Here is a 21,357-nt window from a genome sequence, read left to right on the forward strand (position 1 = left end):
TGCAGCCGCAAAGTGTATATATTTGTGGTTCAGCATAATTGAAGCAAATCTCCTTATTGTTAAACAACCTTCCTCATCAGCATATATGTACCCGCAAATCCTGCCAATGACTCCTATTGCCCTGTGATTTTTACTTTGGTTTTTTTAAAAGTGGAGGCAAATGGGAAGTAAAAAATAAATATATAGATAGATATATTTGATTAACAGGAATTGAAAAATAACCAGTGGAGACATCCTCAGACTTTTGCTATGACAAATAAGCCTGTTGCCTCCCACCCTCTCCTCTCCTCCACTTTCTACAGCAAGGGTAAAAAGTACCAAATGTACATGATTTAAATTTAATTTCAAGGATCATTGGATACAGGCTAGATAGCTGAAGATGTGCTATAGCTTTATAAATGTTACAGAGAAATGAGGCAGCTCATCATGAATGCCAAATACAGTGTTTTCCTAAGAGAATATGGTTGTCCCCCCCGCCGCAAATGGTTGTTTCACCAAACTTAAATAACTTGATAAGATATTTGGAACCTGAACTGGTGTCTTACAGTACAGCACTAGCCCTCAATCTGGGGGTTTATGAACAGAAAAAGGTATTCCTTTGGCCCTGTGGAGGCTTCCTCTGCTCTTAGTGAAAGCCAGGCAGCCTGGAGCAAGTGCAGTAATAAAGATAAAGTAACCTCCTCCTCCTCCTCCTCCTCCCATCTGCCTGGCTGTTACCTGGTTTCAAATGAATCTCATTCGGCAGTGAATCTGCCCCCCGCCCCATTCCACCCAATGGCTCCTGGCTGGGGCTTTGGATTGCTGCGCCTGGATCTGTAGTATAATAGTATTTTAAAAGTGCACCAAAAGTGTGTGGTTGTATTAATTTGCAATATTCATAGGCCACCAAATAAAAAAAAAATTCTCAGGTCCACTTACACAAAAAGGGCAAAAACAACAACAACAGTAATAGAATAGTATAATAAATGTGATACAGCATAATTAAGCTCCAAACTAAGGTCAGGTAAAACTAAGAATGGAAAATAAAGCAGAAGAGCTAAACATATTTTAAAAAACCTTCAGCAAGAGTTGAAAACTCTGTAAAAACTTGTTTGTTCCACACAAAGCTGGGCTGTCTCTATTCATAACTTCACTCTGCTTGAATGTTATCAGGGCCAGCTTTTCTTTCCCATTTGACAATTACAGTTCTGCAATTATCTGGCTATTTGTATTTGGGATGCTGCTTCTTTGTCTTGTAATCCTTGGAGGAGCTTCTAATCACCAGCAGCACATGAGTACAGTGGTACCTCGGGTTAAGAACTTGATTCGTTCTGGAGGTCTGTTCTTAACCTGAAACTGTTCTTAACCTGAAGCACCACTTTAGTTAATGGGGCCTCCTGCTGCCACCACGCCGCCGGAGCATGATTTCTGTTCTCATCCTGAAGCAAAGTTCTTAACCTGAGGTACTATTTCTGGGTTAGCGGAGTCTGTAACCTGAAGCGTCTGTAACCCAAGGTACCACTGTACCAGTGAGATATGGTGGGCAGAGTATCTGACATACATGGACGTAGCCAAGGGGGGAGGGAGGGGGACATCTGCCCCCCATCAATAAACATCAATAGAAATCAATACAAATCTGAGGTTCTGCCCACTCCTAGCAAAAGCTTGCCTCCCCCACAAAAATCCTGGCTATGCCCATGCTGACATCCTACTGAATTCAGTGGGGCCTACTCACATAGGGTTATAGCATTTGACCAATGCCTGCTCAGCCATGAAACTCCCTTGGTGACTTTGGCCTAATCATGATCTGGAAGCTTAACTTACATTCTAGGCATTTTGTGAGGATAAAAATCCCCATGCGAACTGCCGTAAGCAACTTGGAATACTATGATGTGACTGGCCGGCAGGCAAATGTCTCTTTCATCTCCTCATGTACTTTTTTTAAAAAAAATGGTTAGATAAAGAATTGTTGACTGCTCTTCTGTCACTGGATGCTTAGCAAAAATCAGCTACTGCCTGCATCTGGTGGCCATATGTAGAAAAGATGGTGTAGAAGAAAGTGAGAGAACATACCTGTTTGAAATGTTGCTGCCACCTAGTGAGAGAGACTGATATAACTTCTCCAGGGACTAAAATATAGATTTGATGCTTTAGCTCAGGAATGGGGAAGCCAAGACCCTCCAGACATTTTTTGGACTGTAAGTCCCATCATCCTTGACCATTGGCCATGATGGCTAGGGCTGATGGAAGTTGGAGTTGAACAACACTTGGAGGGCCACAGGTTACCCATCCTTTCGGTATACCAATACTGTGTATGTAACATGGTTGATTTTATTTAAGATACAGCTGCAGTTTTCGTGTACTTGCATATCATAAGTAACTTTTACCATATGGTGTATTTTCTCTCTGTACATCATTGTATTTTCAAAATGTTTACCAGAGCTTGTATTTTCAAGCAACTTCACAGAATGAGGCTGCACATTCACATAAGATCAGCAAAAGCTTGTTAGTCGTACTTGATGAAGTCTATCAATATTTGTGCATTCAAAAATACTGGGAAGCGCATGATTAGATTCTGTCCAGTTTTGTTACCTTTTACCATTCTTTAGCTCATAGCAACATGTGCTTCCTTTTTAAAAAAACTGACTTGTTATTGACTTTTAACAACAAACAGAAAGAGTAAACAAACAGTACATGTCTGCAGTTTTTTGCCTGCAGAAAAAGCAGGTAAGGAGCGATATAGTCCATAACAGGTTAGCACTAGCAGTAATTTATCTCATGAGCGAATCTATCCAGAAATACACCTGAGAGGCTGGGGACCATGGCACATTGCCACTGAAGTGAACATACGCAGTAAACGGAAACCATATTTCAGAAAATGTGTCCTCTTCGCCTCTAGCCATCCTACAGCTCCAAGTTAGGTTCTCTGCCAAAGCCACATGCCATATTCAGTAATGCCTCCTTTACACAGAGAAGCCTTCCTCTTGTTTTCTAGAAGTGGTCAATTTCATATGAGCCCTTACAAACTACTGCAGAACATTTTCAAGATGCTGATAAAAGTGTAACAATCACAAATATAGCTGTGGGAAGTAGCCAACCACAGTCTCCAAGTCTTTCCATTCCCCACCCTCCCCATGTTAGGATTTTTGCTCTGTGCTTGCAGTCATGGGATTGTTTTATGTCACATGACGGTGTATGTTTTCATTCCACATAGTGGGAAGTGATGGAGACAGGATGTTTGTGTTACTGTGTTTCTGTGTTGTGGGACTATTGTCCTTTGTTCTTTCTCTTTGCTGTCTGATGAGAAAGAGGAAGGAGCTAAGTCAGAATGCTCCGAGTGTATTATATGTAAATAAAAGTAGATTAGCCGAACTGCTGTGCTGCTGAGTTTGTTATGCAAACCGCTAATACTCTGCAGGTTCTGTAAGTGTGCTGATGCCCTTTGGTATCAGTCACTGTGATGTTTGGGCTGGAGAAAGCTTTTGAAGCTCCCGAACGACTGACCAGGAGGGAGAGAACATGCCAGTCGGGCATGTGTCTCTGCCAGGGTCCTACACACGAGTAGGACGATCCTGATACACACTCCCAGTAATACTGTATTTCATAAGAAGTAATTCAGTAATGATAAAATAAAAGTTATAAATACTAGGAAGTTGGAGAAGAAATATAGCACAAAGTAAGAACTCCACTACACTCTGAATATATATAAGGTGCATGCAATCAGTGGAAGTTGATCCACCAAGACTATTGGAGCACAGCCCTCCAAAGGAGAATGGCAAGCATAGGTTGAATGATCTATCAGCCCAAGCATTTTTTAAAGGTACAAATGACCTAAAATTGTGCAAGTAAATTGAAGAGACTATACTGTATCTCAAGCCCCTTTACGATACGGACATCTATTTAAACATGGTAGTACCAGTGGCCTTGATAACACTGCATTGCTAACATTTATCAGAAATTGAAATCCACCTAGAAGAAAAGCTCCACTGGTGTCCTGTGTGCTCCACATGTTATTTCATAACTCCTTGTGTTAAAGCACAGACCTCTATGAATAGAAATTGAAAGTGAAAATTCCTTACACAGGATAATTATGCCATAACCTTCCTTAGTTTAATTTTTTCCGTTCATTTTCACTGTGCTCAATAGCATTTTAATTAGCAATCCACAGTTTAGACACTGCATTTTGATGTTGCACTACTTGGCCTGGTGAAGGGTTGGGTTTGTTTATTTTTTAATGGTCAAGCAGCTGAGCAGAGCTGTAATTATAACTTAGGGTTACAAAGAAAGTGATGAAGCATTCAAGGTTGTGATTTCTGATGTCACCCACTCGCTTCTGTGTAATTAAAACCTTGTAATCCACATCTGAATTGTCACTGTCACTTACCCATTGCTTATCCAAATGTATCCCCTGTCTGGTTTGTCTCTTTTACAAGACAGACTGTGAATAAACCACAGCATAAGAAACATATGCCCTCTGGACAAGGTCATTGTTGGATTCTTCTTAATTACTTGAGACATTTCTGTGCAGTCTAAACAAACATGCACTACATGCAAGCCTTTTCATTCATCAGTCTGCGCTTTGTCCCTTGAGGTACATATATTTCTTTGCATTTCATATCCCTATGGATATTTCTCATTATATATTGTCATTTAAATAACAGTACAGTTGTTCCAATCCATGTTCAGTTTCCAGAGGTATATTCCCATTAAAAATGGATGTTTCTTTTATAGTTTGAATTGCAAGAAACAGCTAAGAAAAACAGCAGTGCTCATATGTCTTGTTCATATGGACTAGCAAACTTCAGTGCTATGAGCTTGTTCTGACTGGTCAATGCACTTGCTTAAGTGCATTGTTTGGTTGTCTTGGTTGTGCCCCAACCTTTACTTGACCACAAAGCTATGCTCTGTAAATCTGTCTTAGCACGCCTGTGCAGTGCTCTGTAACAAAAGAACACTATTTTCTTTGAAATGCTTCACTTTGTTATAAAATACTGACTTGAAAATAATCCTGTAGGTGGCAGCAGAAATGCAGATGAAACCAAAAATCATTTTCATTTCAGTGAGAATTAAATGTTAATGTAGGATGTGTGGTATATTTAATAAAAACAGAGGTGACAATTACTCTGTTACATACTAAAAATGTTCTCTCTCTTATGAGTATTCATTAAATGTCAATAAAAAAGTAATTGTTTCTGTGAGGTTCTATTAAAAGTACGTTTGAATATCGGATAGAATACCTGGGTTTCCTGGTATTTGATGATCGCACCCATATACAGATAGAAGTTATTAAAAATAATTTCAGTGACTTGTTCACAACAATGAAACTTCCTACCATGCAGGCTAGCCAAAACTCTGTGGAACACCCTCCCATCAGACATCTAGGAAATAAACAACTATGTGACTTTTAGAAGACGTATGAAGGCAGCCCTGTTTAGGGAAGTTTTTAGTGTTTGATGATTTATTGTATTTTTAATATTTTGTTGGAAGCTGCCCAGAGTGGCTGGGGAAACCCAGCCAGATGGGTGGAGTATTAATAATAATAATAATAATAATAATAATAATAATAATAATAATAATAATTTTGACAATCTTCTGGATGTATTTATTTAAAGTTTCTTTAATCAATAATAACAGTAGACCACCATCAGTTCACACTGGAGATACAGTGCTATTATTAGTACTTTTGTAAATTATTATTATGTTGGGAGGGGCTTCTCATCTGTCTCTTTCTTAATTTTAATTATTTTCTTTTTTTTCCCTTATTAAATTTGTGAATAAAAACTTTGCTTTTATTTGCTTCATCAGTATTTGTTTCATCAATATTTCTTAGCTAATCTATATATTCATTGGAGAAAGTACTATTAACCAGCTTCGTTATCTCCAGAAAGGTTTTTTGGTGTTCTTTACCACTATAAATAAATTTGCATCTGATATATGAAAGAAAAGTATAACTGTGTAAACAGATATCTGTACTGGTCTCTCTTGTGAACTGTACACATTATTGTCATTTGCCAATGAGAACTCTGAGATACTTTAATTGATCTTGAAAAGCCAGTGACCCTTTCTGGACAACTGCCAGATCATCAGTGAAATTGATTTTGGACTGTGCCAAATTCCCTGTAGCATTGAATCCAAGTGTGTTAGCTGGACAAGGGAGGAGGGGTGAGAGGGGAATGATGATAAATTTTCAGAAACTGAACGTTTGCTCAGCTGTCAAAACTAAGTAGAGGTTTTTAGGTAGAGATCGTTTTAGTTGTTGGTGAATGCTGCATTAGTGCATGCAGAGGGAAACTAGCAGCAGCAATTATAGAGTGAAATAGTTTGGCTCAAGCACTCCAAAGCAGTAAGTTAAATATGTTTAGCTTCCTTCATGATAAAAGGATGAATGCTTTACTATTTCATACACTTGGAAAACGGTGGGCGATTTACTTTGATCTTTCTCGGTGTTTACTTCTTAAAGTGCTGTGGTAAGTTTTTCATCTTATTATAAAAATTTCATCATGCTTTCTGTTTTTAATGGGATTCTGCTTCCTAAATGCTTGCTTTTAGTATTAATATTTTTGCATTTTATTTATAAGGGTTTGTAGCCACAGAAACGCATGTTTAGTATCACAAAGCACTAAAAACCCAAGCTGAAAAATAATGCCAGCTAAACTGAAGCTGAAAACCTCTCCTGCATTTTCAGTCAAGAACATGGAGTTTGAAACTATGGTGCAGCATCGAGTCCAGTGCTGGGTTTCTGTCTAGTAAAACTGTGCAGCAGCACCAGTGTGCATATCAGAGTTGCAGGCTTGCTTTTATGTGTCCATGTGCCGAATAACTGTCTAAAGTGCTATATCCCAGTTGGGTGCTAAGCAAGCATTACATTATCATACTTAGAAGTCGATATCACTGCAGCCCAATCACTGCAGAAGCTCCTGCTCTAAAAAAGTGAACACTATAGCAAATACAGCACAGTGAATAGGTCATAGCAATTTATAGAAAAATAGCATAGACAACGTATTTATAAACTAGTGCATTCAGTTCCTCTCCTCATTATGAAGCACATATTGGGATTCTTTTGTGTAATCATTACATTCTCAGTTTCTGTCCCATTAGCCCAACTGAGCATAAAACACAGGCTGCAGAACAATTGCAGTAAGATAAATTCTGTTTGGGAAACTATGATTCTTATAGAATCATAGAATGGTAGAGTTGGAAGGGATCCCAAAGGTCATCTAGCCCAACCCCCCGCTGTGTGGGAATCTCAGCTAGATAATACATGACAGATGACCATCCAACCTCCGCTTAAAAACCTCCGAGGAAGGAGAATCCACCCCCTTTGGAGGGAGCCTGCTCCACGGTTGAACAGCTCTTACCATCAGAAAGTTCTTCCTGATGTTTAGTCGGAATCTTCTTTCTTGTAACCTGAGGCCACTGGTTTGCGTCCTAGCCTCCAGAGTAGGAGAACCCAAGCTTGTTCCATCTTCCATGCCACAGACCTTTAGATATTAGAAGATGGCTGCCTTGTGACTAGTCTTTTGGATGCTGCCCTTCAATAGCTAGTCTCCGTAAGGACACCTAGTGTTTTAGATGGTGTTTAGCTGGGAGGGTGGACAGTTTTTGAAAAACTGTGATGAAGTTGTTGTTCGATGCTTTAGCTGAGATTTCTGCATTGCAGGGGGGTTGGACTAGATGACCCTTTGGGTCCCTTCCAACTCTACAATTCTGTAAAATATTTATTAGATAGGAGCGGCTGGCTAATGTTCTCCTTCCTCCATTATAGTCACTAGAATTAAGCAGTTGAGACAGGAATGTGAATCTTGCCCTTTTTTGTTCAATTGTTTCTATTGATACTTCAGTTTTCTTACAGCCGTTATACTATTATTATTTGATGTGACTTATTAACATTATCTTAAGAATACAACTGGCTTGTCTGAGTCAGTCTTGACAGCTTATTTATATTGGAGATGTGCCATGGGGCACAGTAAATCCAAGGCCCGATGCAGTTAGAGGACAAGATACAAGCAGGCCGTAAATCATGCTGTTTAATCTTATGTCTCTTTTAACAGGCTAAATTTGGCCCTTTTTTGGCATTTTGAAACATACCCAGTTCTTTTACTTAAACATAAAGAGGCTAAAGTTTCAATAGCAGCTGAAATAGTGAAAGCTTTGCCATACTTGGTATAAACTTGTTGAAATATTAGAGTAAAATAAAACTATATTTAAATACACTTCAACGAACTGACAAGAGCCAAGGAATATAGTTGATGCAGGTTTCTTAATTCCCACCCTCTTAAAAAGGCCACAAAACAGATTTAAAACTAAACCTTCATAATGGGACCCCACCTATGGGCCTTTTTAAAGGTCTAAGAACATAAGGAGAATTCTGCTGGATCAGGAGCCCATCTACTCCATTATTCTGTTCTCGAAGTGGCCAACCAGATGCCTGTGGAAACCTCACAAGCAGGACCTAAGTGCAACAGCTCTCTCACCATTTGTGATCCCTGATAGCTAGTATTCAGAAGCTGCTTCTGACATGCTGCTTCAAACAGTCAAGGTAGCATATAGCCATTATGGCTTGTAGGCATTTGCAGCCTCCACAAATTTGTCTAATCTTGTTTAAAGCTATCCAAATTAGTGAAAAGCATGGTGGAATCCATGTAGGAAGCCTTGAAGAGTTCTTTATGGTGGTATCTTTACAGAGGGGCAGGAAATGGCCATCACTTTATTGCTCCCTGGAGTATTTCATCTCTAGTAATCCAATCCTGAAGTGACCAACTGGTGTGGAATAGGGATCTGGTCAGTGTTCTCCTGGAAAGGGCAGCAGAAGGCAACTCAGTCATACTATCACTTCCAGATCAGTAGTGGTCAGGTGACCCAAGGAACTATGAAGCTGCTAACTCTCTATGACTCTATGAAGCAGCAATGGCACTCAAAATTTTATGTCCTACAGTGTGAGATACTTTGGTATTGAGCTATGGAAAAAGGTATGATTGCGTCCACGAGAGCAGAGAGGGATGTGTATAGAAGGAAACAACAGGAAGAAGAAGCTAGCTGAAGAATACTAAAAATAGAGGCTAGCACAGATGAATGTGTATGAAGGGATGTAATAAGGATGTGTGTGGTTGAACACAGCAAAGAATGCAGGTGTAAGAACTGACAGAAAAGCAAAGTGTGGGTATTTGCTGGGTTGGTTATATCTAGGAATAAAAGCTTTGTTAAACCCCTGCTGTTTTTAATATTTCAATGCCATTTGAAGCAAACATTTTGATTACTCTTTTCTCTTTTTGCATCTGGATTATTATAGCATGCTTTCGTTTCCTGGTTATTCTTCGGTGAGAAAAATGTTGTCTAACTTGATGCCCATGACTGACAGGTTTCCATGATTGTTTCAAGTCTTTCTAGTGCCTTATAGATTGTATGCCAGACCTCTCTCTGTGGAGTTTCATTAAAACATTCAGTCAGGGTCCAAGGAGAATCAGCCTTCCAAGGGCTCTTTGGAGGGCTCTGTCATCTCAAACCTGTCAGTGTTTGTTATTACAAATGACTTAAATCCTGAAAGACTACATGGAGGGGCAAGTCTTGTTCAGTTTTTAAAAGCACCTCACATCTTCTATTGTTGCATAATGGGATGATAGGAGTGCCTCTAGCATTTCAAGTACTTATACAGTGTTTAAACAAAGACAATAAGAAATTGTAGTCACTTAAGGCCAGACAAGGAAATAAATATGCCTGTATTGTAGCGTTGTGGGGTTTCCTCCTCACCTTTCAAAGTTAGTTCTCACAGCCAGAAGCCCCTTTCTTCTCTGTGTAATCACAGTTCCATTTTATTTATTGCGTTTATATTCCCCCACCCCACCCCACCCATCCTCTTGGAAGCTCAGGGCTGCATCCTCCCCTCATTTTATTCTGTCAACAGTACTGTGAGGAAGGTTCAGCTATCACTGTGAGGCACTGAGTAGCCCAAGGACCCTGCAGAGCAGGAACTCCCGCGGGCTCCCCAGGCTTGCTGATAGCTTCCTGAAGCCTGGAGAGCGAGAGGGGTCGGTGCGCACCGACCCCTCTCGCTCTCCAAGCTTCAGCGAAAGCCTGTATTCGCCCCATAGGATGCACACAGATTTCCCCTTCATTTTTGGAGGGGAAAAAGTGCGTCCTATAGGGCGAAAAATATGGTAATTTAGCAAACGGTTAAAGTTTGCTTATTTATTAGTCAATTTAAAGAGTTTTTACCCTGCTTTTTAACCAAAAGGATTTCCAAAGTGAATAAAACGAACAAATAAAAACAAGGGAGTCTCTTTTTTTTACAGGCTTGCAGTGGAAAAGAAATCGCAGAGAAGCAAAAAAAAAAAAGGGGGGGGATGAGGAGGAATGAGGGAAACAAGTAGGCCCAAGGACCAATTCTTAACATATTAGTTCTTGATTCTCAGCTGGAATGGAAATGGTTGAGGGACAAAAGGAGCCAAATTAAGCTGGTCTCACAGCAGAGCTGATGGAACAGCCTTGCTTCACATTGTTCCCTGATGGAATGGCGACTATCAAGGGATAGTTAGTTTGGTGTAGTTCTGCTTTAGATCCAAGAGGGAAATGTGCTTCTTTATAGGTATTTTTGACTGACACATTTTGGGTTTCGTTTTCAGAACTGAACTATCAAAATAAATTAGGTCATAGATCCTTGAATAAATGTGTCCATCATTTACTGCCTTTTTAAAGTCTGTTTTGTCATTTAAATCTGTGATTCCGATTGTCATTTTTGCTGTATTTTTGTTTAATTATTGTGCATTGTTTTTGCTTCTTACTGTAAGCCAACCAACCGCCTTGAGCAATAGGACAAAAGCCAGGGTGGAAATGTTGGGTGGCTATCTTTCCATCTACATATCCAAATGTCCTTCAGTAAGTTGGAACCTCATGACTGATCCAGCTGACTGAATATTCCCTTCTGCAGTGGCATTCGAAGTATGACTTTGATGTAGTAGCTACAGGGAGATCCTGAGGGAAGGTGGTGTTCATGCATCTCATTATGGTTCATCTAGGATCTCCATATTAAACTCTGGAGCTAAATCCAGGGGGCCGTGGGTGCCTTGGCACCCACAATACTATACATGTGGGGGCTGCCCCCCAAAAAAAATCAATGGGCAAAGTTGAAGCCCTTCCCCACTGTCCCCATCTCTTCAACGTGAGAGAGGAGGGGCTGCTGTGTCTGGCTCTGGTCAGTGAAGGAAGAAGAGGAGCCGCAACTGCTGGTCGGTGTGTGTGACATCACATGTACTACATGCAGGATGTTTGTGTAACATTACACATCTGCATTATGTTGCAGACACCCACAATCTTCAGTGCAAGATGGCACCTATGTTATTAAATGTTACTGCAGATGTAGCTAATCAGAAGCATGAATCAGTCATGCTTCTATTTCCCCCTGCCTCACCCAGATCTCTGTTGAAATACACTGCTTTTTTCTCTGAATTAGTAACATGACTACTGTATTTACATCTCTGGGTATATTTATTTTTGTAGACTAAAATGTAAAGTTGTTGCTGAAGATTCCCTTTATGTGTTTTAACTAAGACCTGAACTGTGTGATATGGTGTCTGGCTTCACACAATCTGCTGTGTGTGAATGAAATTGGCCCAGGTTACTTTATGTGCACAACCCAGCATGCTCTGAGTGGTGTTTGGCGAATAGACCAGATAGTCATATGCATTAAAGAATTGTTAAACTGATCTAATTTTATTTTCTGCTGTATTTTCTTTAGTTTCTGCTTTCTTGTGTTGATAAATTCCAGACACCATTTAACTATATTTGCTTTATGAAAATCTATTATATTTATGTTTCTTTTTGGGTACTCACTGTGAGTCTGCCTAGAACTATGTTTGGTAATATTTAGAGGCATTTTTGGTTACTTCTAGCAAAGTTACATAGATAGTGAGAGAGCAGCTTGTGTTTGACAAATGATGGGAAATTGCATATATTTTCTGTGGCATTTATTATAGTGCAATCTCTCTAGCATTTCACAGAACAATTCAAACCATATGCATCTTCTCATTGCAAATGGTTAGGCTTGTGTTTGCAGTGAAGACATTACAGGAGCGGATGAAATCCAACCTAGCTGTACTGCAGTGTATATTGGCATTCAAACAAGACCACCATCATCTGTGTAACAGAAACACTTGGAATTAAATAAACTCTAGGCACAGCACTTGTCTATGAAAGAGGCAAAGTGAGTGGTTATTCAGCCTAGCTGTATTTTGAATTTGAAGACATTTCATTTGTTGTTGATAAAAGTCAGCAATGGTTCTGCAAAAAGAATAAAGTTTCACAAAATAAGACAAATGGGATTTTAACTCATCATAAAATCAGTTGAGTGATCAGCAGGACAAAGTCAGAGCTAATTGAAATGTAACTTTTTTTAGGAAGTGAATTTTTTAATGATGTATTGTTGAGATAGGGCCAAAACAATTTACCACACTGAGCAGCAAATTTTTGTAAGTAAAAACTGATCAAGAGATGGAGGCAGGCATGTGGTAAAGTCCTCAGGCAAGTGCATCTTCTTCCAGAAACTCCATATTGGGAGCTGATGATGAGCAAGACAAGTGATACAATCCTCATCATACAGATACAGATATAACAGGATTAAGGATGAGGGCATTGTTTATTTTTAATTGAGAAGGCAATGTGTGATGGCTGCAGTTTATAGTTGTGAGGAAAAGGAAGACTAGAGAGATAAAATAAGAGTGGGAGATGGGAGAAGAGGATAAGAATTGAGAGTAAGTAGTGAGAGAGAAAATGAGGATCAGGGAATGGTACAGGAGACAACAAGTTATGGGTGGGATGGATGAAGAATAGCTTTGCACAGTTCAGGGCTACTTAATAAATTACAAAAAAGTTTCCAAAAACCTCTCCTTTAAACACCACAGCAGCTTTTGCAAATAAATTTTACAAATTTACAAGTGAACAGGAACTTTTACTAGCCTGCTGCTCATTCATTGCTAGATGTTGAGAGGACCGAAAAGCATTTAGCCCTACCTAGATTTGATTCTTTCTTATCAGAGGCAACTACATGAAAAACATAGTAAGAATGCATCTTTTACTGAAACATATCAATAAATCCTTAGTGGCTTAAAGGCTTAATTGACACTTCGGCATTAAGACAGATCTGAGGTCTGTGCACATACTACGTTGGTTTACAGTCAATGGTACCCTTGAGCTCTGCCTTTTTAGGTGCATTTAGCATAACTTGTGAAAGAGCCCATATGGGTTGACGATTCACCAATTTAATGTGTGTGCTAATTAATCCACGAAAGCCTCTTCTCCCTGCATCTGGGTCTGTTAATAAAATTTCTCCTGCGCCATGCCTTTCTGTGGCTCCTGGCATAACGCTTTCTGGGGAGGAAACTGCAGCAGAGACCGTCCAGTTTTAACGGGTTGTGGTTAATAATCCAACACACTGGAAATCTTCCCACATCCTAGCAATGCCTTCTTTCTATAAAACAAGCATACACATCTGCTCTTCTAGTTAGGACGTAACAGTGTGAAATGACCATGGGCTTATTACAAGAGGGTTCTCCTGGAAATTCACATCCCTGCTACGTAAGGAAGATGGGTGTGCTTGGAAATGTGAGGTGGTCTGGTATGGATCATGCGAGGGAGGTTAACAGAGCTTTATCTTCAGTGAGCAGCCAAAAGTGAAGCAAAACAGCCTCTGTGTGGCTGCAGCAGCAGTTAGTGATTCACAGAACAGCATTCACAGTTTCCCCCCCACAAACTGCTGCAAACATTCGCTCTCAGCCGTTGTTTATTTTTAAGTTCAAATTTTTTCTTTTTTTCTTTTTATAAAAAAACCAGCTTGAGAAGCGCTATATGCCGTTTATTGCTAGAGGATCTGGGACGGCAGGTAAAAGCCGTTAATCCCCAGCAAGCTCCTGGGCAGACTAACAGTCAGAGATGACAAAAGTTAATTGGAAACATGAGCAGCATAACAGAAGACATATTTGCAGTAATTGGGATGTAATGTCTCCAGAAGAGAGAGTTTGCAAAGAGTAACTTTAGAAAAGAAGTGGCTCTCAAGAGGTGGGTAAGCAACTGTGGTTCTTATGCTCTCGTATTCATTGAATGAGACGCTTTCAAACAGACAGAATCAATAAGAGATTTGGACTTGCCAAGGAAGCATTTTCAGCTAGCTCTTTTTACTCCAGCTGGTTTCAATTATGAGATAAAGATGTATCGTTTATTGTTGCTGCGTGAATAAGGATATGATGAGTTTCGGTTTTGTGGATTTGGGTTTGATTCAGTGTTTTACTAGACTAGAAACTGAGCTTGCAGTTATCAGAAGGATCTTCTGATAGAGTGTGCATGTGTGTGTTGTGCTGTTTGATCCATGTTTCAGTTGGATTTTTGCCAAGTCGCAAACTTCAGCAGAGCTAATTCTGCTCAGTATAAAGCAGACAGTTTGGGTTATAAAGTTTTAATATTTTTTAATTTTCTAATAGTATGCTGTTAGTGTCTGATCAGGATACTCTGACACACACTGACTATGTGCATTTATTTGAATGTAATTGCTGTTAGGTAACATCTAAAATACATTATTCTCTATTATTTGGTAAGCAACTAAAAGTAGACAAGGTGATTCATAGCAATAAGAAACAGAAGGTCCCTGCCAGAAGGCTTAAAAAAAAAACTTAACAATTTTAATTGTTGATGATTTGATCGTGCTATTATTTTACTGCCCGCCCCCCACGAACAAAACAAAAATAAAACAGATTTTGTTTTGAATGACATAGTGTTGTGTTCAGGTCATATAAAACGTTACCTCAGTATTTCGTAGCTGCTGTTAGATGTCAGCATTTTGTGAAAGCAAGCTGTGTTCACCTGAAGACTTTCCAAAAACCAAGGCATCATGATTTTCTTTTCTTTTTGTTCTCTGTCTCCAGAGCCAGCAGACAATTTAGCCCCTCAGCCCACAGGAATGAATGAAAATGCACCACCTTCAACCCAAAGCAGCAGTAGCAACAACATTGCCGGTTGCAATAACTCCTCAGCCATCCCCCAGCCCAACTCTGCCGTTAAACCCTGGCGCAGCAAGTCACTCAGTGCCAAGCACACAGCTACGTCTTCCATATTATCAGTAAAACAGCAGGTCCAGGAACCTCCGAAATCCTCTCCAGAGATGGTCAAACCAACTCCCAACGGTCAGAAATCCATGCTGGAAAAGCTGAAGCTTTTTAATACAAAAGGAGGCTCCAAAGCAGGAGGGTCATCCCTTGAATGTCCGGGGTCTCGGGACACTAGTTGTGAAAGGCTAGAGGCCCTCCCTAGCTTTGAGGAAAGTGAAGAGATTGAAGCTGCGAATCGGAACGCAAACAACCCCCCATCAAACAGTCCCAAAATTGCACTCAAGGGAATTGCACAAAGAACGTTCAGTCGGGCACTGACCAATAAGAAGAGTTCCCCAAAGGGCAATGAGAAAGAAAAAGAGAAGCAGAAGGATAAAGAAAAGGAAAAGGGCAAAGACGTTGCCAAGAGAATATCCGTAACCGAGAAAGCAGACGTGAAAGAGGAGCCGAAAGAAGAACAGATCCCACCAGCTACAACCGAGATGCCAAAAAAATCCTCCAAGATCGCAAGCTTTATCCCTAAAGGAGGAAAGCTAAACAGTGCCAAGAAGGAGGCACCTGCCCCTTCGCACAGTGGAATACCAAAACCAGGGTTGAAAACCGCCACAGGGAAATCCTCAAGTGCCCCAAGCTGTTCGGCAAAGGATGGCGAGAGAAGCCGCAGTGGGAAGCCGGCCTCAGGCCTCTCTCATCAGAAGCCCCAGCTGGACGGCAGGAATTCCAGTTCCACGTCAAGTTTGGCCTCCTCTGAAGGCAGAGGCATTGGAGGGGTGCCTGCTCTGAGTACTAGTAGCAGTACCCAGGCTGTCAATGGGCCCACAGGCAGTACCACACAGACCACAGGAAGCAATACTGTGAGTGTTCAGCTACCTCATCCACAGCAGCAATATAGCCACCCGAATACTGCCACAGTAGCACCATTCATGTACAGGTAGGAGTAACTTTTTAAGCAGGGTGTGTCAAGTCTGACTCGCTTAGCGTAGTCTGCTTCTTCTGTGGCATGCTTTCTCTAGAAGTAGGAAAAAACCTACAATAACAACTTGAGTTTGGTTTCCACCCCAAACGAGCGTTCCAGATCCTAATAAGCAGCAGACTTGTGGTGTGCGTAGGACAGAGCTTCTTTTTATTTGTGTCTCAAGTTAACAGTGAAAGCGACACAAAAGAAGAAATACAACTGTAATAATAATAATAATAATAATAATAATAATAATAATAATAATAATGGTAAGATTATGGTTTGGTTACATTTTGTGCCAAACCTTAATAACACGGGGCTGTTCAAGGTACAAAATGAAAAATCCCTCGCCACAACTATATAGCGATTATAGAGATGTTTGGAAATTGGCAGAAATGTTTAAAGCAGATTGCTGAATCCAGATAAGACACAGATGCTGTTAGTGGTAGGTTTCTCAGCCTAGATGGGTAAATTACATCCTGTTCTGGATGGAATGACACTGCCCTTGAAGGAGCAGCTGTGTAACTTGATACTCTTGGATCTGGCATTGTCATTGGATGCAAAAGGGGTCTCAGTGGTATGAAGCACCTCCTACTAGCTTTGGCTGGAAGCCCAGCTGGCTTTGGTTGCCTATGTTCTGGTAACCTCCAAGTTAGATTGTACATGGGGCTGCCTTTGAAGTTGGTTTGGAAACTACAATTAGCGCAAAACGATGGCAGCTCAGTTGTTAACTGGGAGAAAAAGGCATTACCTTATAAAGCTAGTTCTAACCCAATTGTGCTGGCTGCTGATTTGTTTCTGGGCCAAATTCAAAGTGCAGGCTTTCACCTTTAATGTCATACACAAAATCAGGACTCCTATGCCTAAAGGACTGCATTTCCCCTTATAAATCTGTCCATAACCTGAGATCATCATGTGAGACCTTTCTCTGTGTGCCACCTTCAGGGGAGGTTTGGAGAGTGACAGTGAAAGAGCAGGCCTTTCCTGTAGGAGCTCCTCATCTATGGAATGCTCTCCCCAGGACAGCCTGGTGTCAACTTGGCATTGTTTTGGTACCAGACAAAGATTTTTTCCCCTGGGCATTTTCTCTTATTATATTTTTAATAGGTTTATATATTTTCTACTGTATTGCTGTGGCAATTCATAAAGTTAATCAACTGACTCTGGCTGAAATGCTTTTTAACATTTAATTCAAGGTTAACAGACTAATCAGTTAATGGCTACATCCCACTATCATGATAAACTGCACATATAGTACCCCCCAGGCTTGTACACTCCCCTGCCCCTCTCCACAGTTGGAGGCAGCAATGCTCCTGAATGCCAGTTGAGGGAAACCATAGGAGGGGGTTGTGCTCTTGGGTTTGGGTCGTGCTTGTGGGTTTCCCACAGGCATCTGGTTGGACACTGTTGTCACAGTGTGCTGGACTAGATGGTCATTGGTCTGATCCAGCAGGTTCTTCCAATGCAACTGTGATGAGGCTCTCAGAAGCTTTCACTGCATCTTATCAGGTTGTCTGAACCCACCAAACTGTGATTTGTTTAAAACAAGCCAATTTCAAACTGTGTTTTATGAAGTTAGCTTGCTTCAACAACCTATAGTTAAGATTAACTACAGTTTTGTGTTTGGACATAAGCTAAACCGTGGTTAGCTGCAGTCAGAAGTGAAAGCTTCCCAACTCCTCCTTGTGGCTTCACTGGAGGAGGAGAGCAGACTAGGGAGTGCACAAGCTTAAAGGAAATTAGCTGGTTGCTGTCATGAGAAAACGTAGTTTCTTGTGATGTCTGGACGTTGCTGATGACTTTAAATTTCTTCTTGCAGTATTGGGAACATCTTTGATTTATTTCTGAGGACTCTGACAAAGTGTGTAATGTACTTAGAGGGTCATGAATGAAGCAATATCTAGACTGGATTTTCTGATACTTTGCGTTCATTTGAGAACATAAGATATATTAAATCCTTCTAAAAATAAGAATAAATAGGAATGCTCATAATAAGAATACTCCTTCCCAGCATATGTCATTCTGTAGTTAATGAGCCCATGGAAACAAGCCATCTGCTTAACTTTGCATCAAAAGGATTCCTATCTGTTTTGGCATCTCTCACATGGCAGTGGGATATGTAAAGAAAGGCACCTTCTGTATAGTTCCAACATGAAAGTCAGCATAGATTGACATGCACTGACTGTTAGTCAAGAGTAAACTATTCACACATTGTGGCTCATACCCAACCCAGCCGAGGAGTTGATTTCTTCTTCTATACCAACCTTGCACAGGCATTAAGAAAATCATCCAAACCACATGCTGAGCCACTTCACACAAAGAGTGAACCATGTTATAGCAGCTGTCATGTGGTCACCATCACAAGTAAACCAGCCCCTAAATTCTAGAATAAAAATTAACAGAGGTTTTTTACAAAAGCACTAGGAAGTTATATGCTGCTTTAATATGATAGATCTAAAACACCATGCCTCTTGGAGGAAAGGTGGTATACAAATGGAACAAATACTTTAAATAAAAAAAAGAAACTGACACAAACATCCTGCATCCCATTGCCTAAAGTAGTCTCTGTTGTCATCAGTGATGGCTGGATCATAAAACAGCAATAAAGGTTGTTGACCAGGCTGAACGCTTAATTTAAAAATGTGAAGGTATTTGTATAGCCAATCTGTGGGCCTGCAAAGCCTGTATTTGACAGTGAATATTTCATATATTTTTTACAGTTGAGTGCTTGTTTCCATTTCTAGGACATAGCTCAACATGGGACTAATGAATTATGTAAAGTCAGTCTGCTAGTATATCCTGGGGAGAGGACACAATGCGAGATGGCAAGTGTACTTGTATTGGTGCTGGAATTCTTTTTTGCCATATGAATGACTACATTTCTCTCTCTCTCTCTCTCTCTCTCTCTCTCTCTCTCTCTCTCTCTCATATTTTGAACTTAAGATCCCAGACAGACAATGAAGGGAATGTAACGGCTGAGCCCAGCACTGGAGGGATGAGCACGAGCATGGATTCTGCTCCTTACACTAAAACTACACAGCCTATTTTAGAAGATCTTTCTGGTAAGACTTACATGTGTTGACTTTGTTAATACAGAGGAAAAAAGGATGGGGCTAAATGACATCATTAGTTACCACTATCTCCCTTCTGTGATGGGAAGGAGATTAGTGTGCATTTTTATTCTGATTCTGGGTGAAAAGGCCCTGCCTAATCTCCCCAGTCCTGTTCTGTGGCAGCAAATGTGGGGACCACTTTTCCAGGATGGGCTGGATAAATCCTTAAAATTTAGGGGCTGGGAGATTCACATTGCATGACCAGTAGAGAACATTCTCTGTCTTCATTAAATTTATTATTTTATTACTCCTTTTTGTCACCATGGCAAACAGTGGGAGTCCTGTTTATTTATTCAATATGTTTGTTAGTTGATGTAAAAATAAATCTCTATATGGTTTACATAAAATATAACCATGAAGGTATCAGTATAAAAGTAGAATAACAATATTTGAATAAGACTTTTTGAAAGCGAAATACAAGCAGAGCAATACTATATACCATATATAAAACTTAGCAGTGCGTAGAGCCCTGGAAAGCTTGAATAGACATACATAACTTAAAGAAGTGATTAAGGCTGGTTACTTTACTCTGCTGCTTGAACTAACTGAAAGGCATTCCAAAGGGTGGATCTATCACCAAGAAAGTCCACTTCTGTGCTGGAACCAAGTGATAGTATGTTGGTTAAGAAATTGCTAGCAGAGCTTCAGCAGAAGATTTCGAGGCTCATCTTGGTCTATGCTGGAGGAGGCAGTCTGCTGTTATTATTTATTAATTTATATACCACTTACTTGCCAATATGGCTTCTAAGCAATTGTTCAGGGTCTTAAATATCAACAACAAAGCATCGAACCTGGCTCTGTAGCCAGGATCTTTCAACACCAGTGCAATTGTGCAAAGCTGGGTGTCCCACTTTGTACTAGATTATGCTGGTGAACTAGGCAGAAGGGTAGCTCCACATACTGCACATTACAGTAATCTAGTGGGTTACAAGTGCATGGCCAACTGTGGCGAGGCTGCTCTTGTCTGGGAGTGATCATAGCTGTTGAACCAACTGAAATGACAATGGGCAAGCCAAGCAACTGTAGCCATCTGGGCCTCTAGTGAGAGATTGGCTACCTAAGGTATATAGAAACACATATCAGCATAACCAGTAAGGAAAGATATGCATTTCCCATGTAGTGGTGCCTCAGGAAATCTTCCAAACCTGAGTTACACATCTACAAAAAGCAAATAATAGCTAACTCGTATTGGTCCTTTGTCATCAAAACTGGAAATGTTTTATTTTAGCACACTGTAACTTTTGATCAAGCACCATGAGAAGTGGGACAACAGTTTCGCAAAGACAGATGGTTAGTGGCATTCAGCAGATAGTCTTATAAATTGTAGGCCGCTAGCAAAATAAATTAGGGTGAGGAAGAAGCAGTATGGAGATAAAGAATGAATGAGCTTCTGAATCTGTATAGTTAATAAAAACCACTTTAGGACAAGCTTTCTCATCTCTTCCTAGGGTACCCTCATCAGATCAAATAAGTTATGTATTAAAAACTCAGGCTTCACTTAGGTTAATGAACACATGAAAATGATTTTTCACTTTGAATCTGTGATTCATTCCATGAATTAACAGAGTTCTCCTTTCCGTTTTGCAAGACAAGTATTTGCTGTACAAAAGATCATTGTTAAAAATACCTCAAATATTATGCAACTTCCACATTTTCCTACAAAATTCAAAATGTGAGGAAAGTATGCCAAGAAGATGTCTACTTTAATTTCTTGCACAAGAAATCATATTATAAAAGAGAATAACAGTTTTGCAAGACTGAGGAGTCCTTGTAGTGTCTTTAACACACACACCCCAAAAAAACCTGGATCACTAAAACTTACAGGATTGCAAAAGCTACTCTGTAGTTCATTTTAAATCAAGACTCATAAAAGTAGATTTTTGGAATATGATCCTTTGTTACAGTCCTCATACTGGTGAGGGTTTAGTTGTTTCCCTTTCAGTCAGTCAGCACGATAACTGATACGATGCAAGGATGTGTTGAGCGAGAAAATTCATAATTTTTCAAGCTAAAGAACTGTTTGGTCAACTAAGTCTGTTCAGGCTCCTATAAGCAGCATTTTTTATTTTATTTTTTAAAAAGGTAAGCATCTTATGTTCAAAAGTGACTGAAGTATTCCAGTTATCAGCGCTTTCAAACTACAGTCTTTATCGTGCCGTACTATATTCTTCTGAAATGCACTGAGTATTTGCTTTAACAATTAAGTGATCAAGAATATGGC

At 40.1% G+C, this 21,357-nt stretch overlaps 1 protein-coding gene across 10 annotated transcripts in view; it reads left to right on the forward strand.

Annotated features, from left to right (window-relative positions):
* Positions 1-21,357, forward strand: part of NAV2 (neuron navigator 2) — a 525,889-nt gene that overhangs the window by 378,670 nt on the left and 125,862 nt on the right. For 9 of the 10 annotated variants that reach the window (XM_077929540.1, XM_077929535.1, XM_077929536.1 and 6 more), the window contains 2 exons: positions 14,886-15,999; positions 18,967-19,085. In XM_077929540.1, the coding sequence (XP_077785666.1) occupies positions 14,886-15,999; positions 18,967-19,085 (1,233 nt within the window). Of the gene's footprint in view, positions 1-13,862; positions 14,026-14,885; positions 16,000-18,966; positions 19,086-21,357 lie in introns of those variants that run through there. The other variant, XM_077929547.1, reaches the window with a different exon arrangement.

Source organism: Podarcis muralis, chromosome 1, assembly GCF_964188315.1.
Source record: "Podarcis muralis chromosome 1, rPodMur119.hap1.1, whole genome shotgun sequence".
Lineage (NCBI taxonomy): Eukaryota > Metazoa > Chordata > Lepidosauria > Squamata > Lacertidae > Podarcis > Podarcis muralis.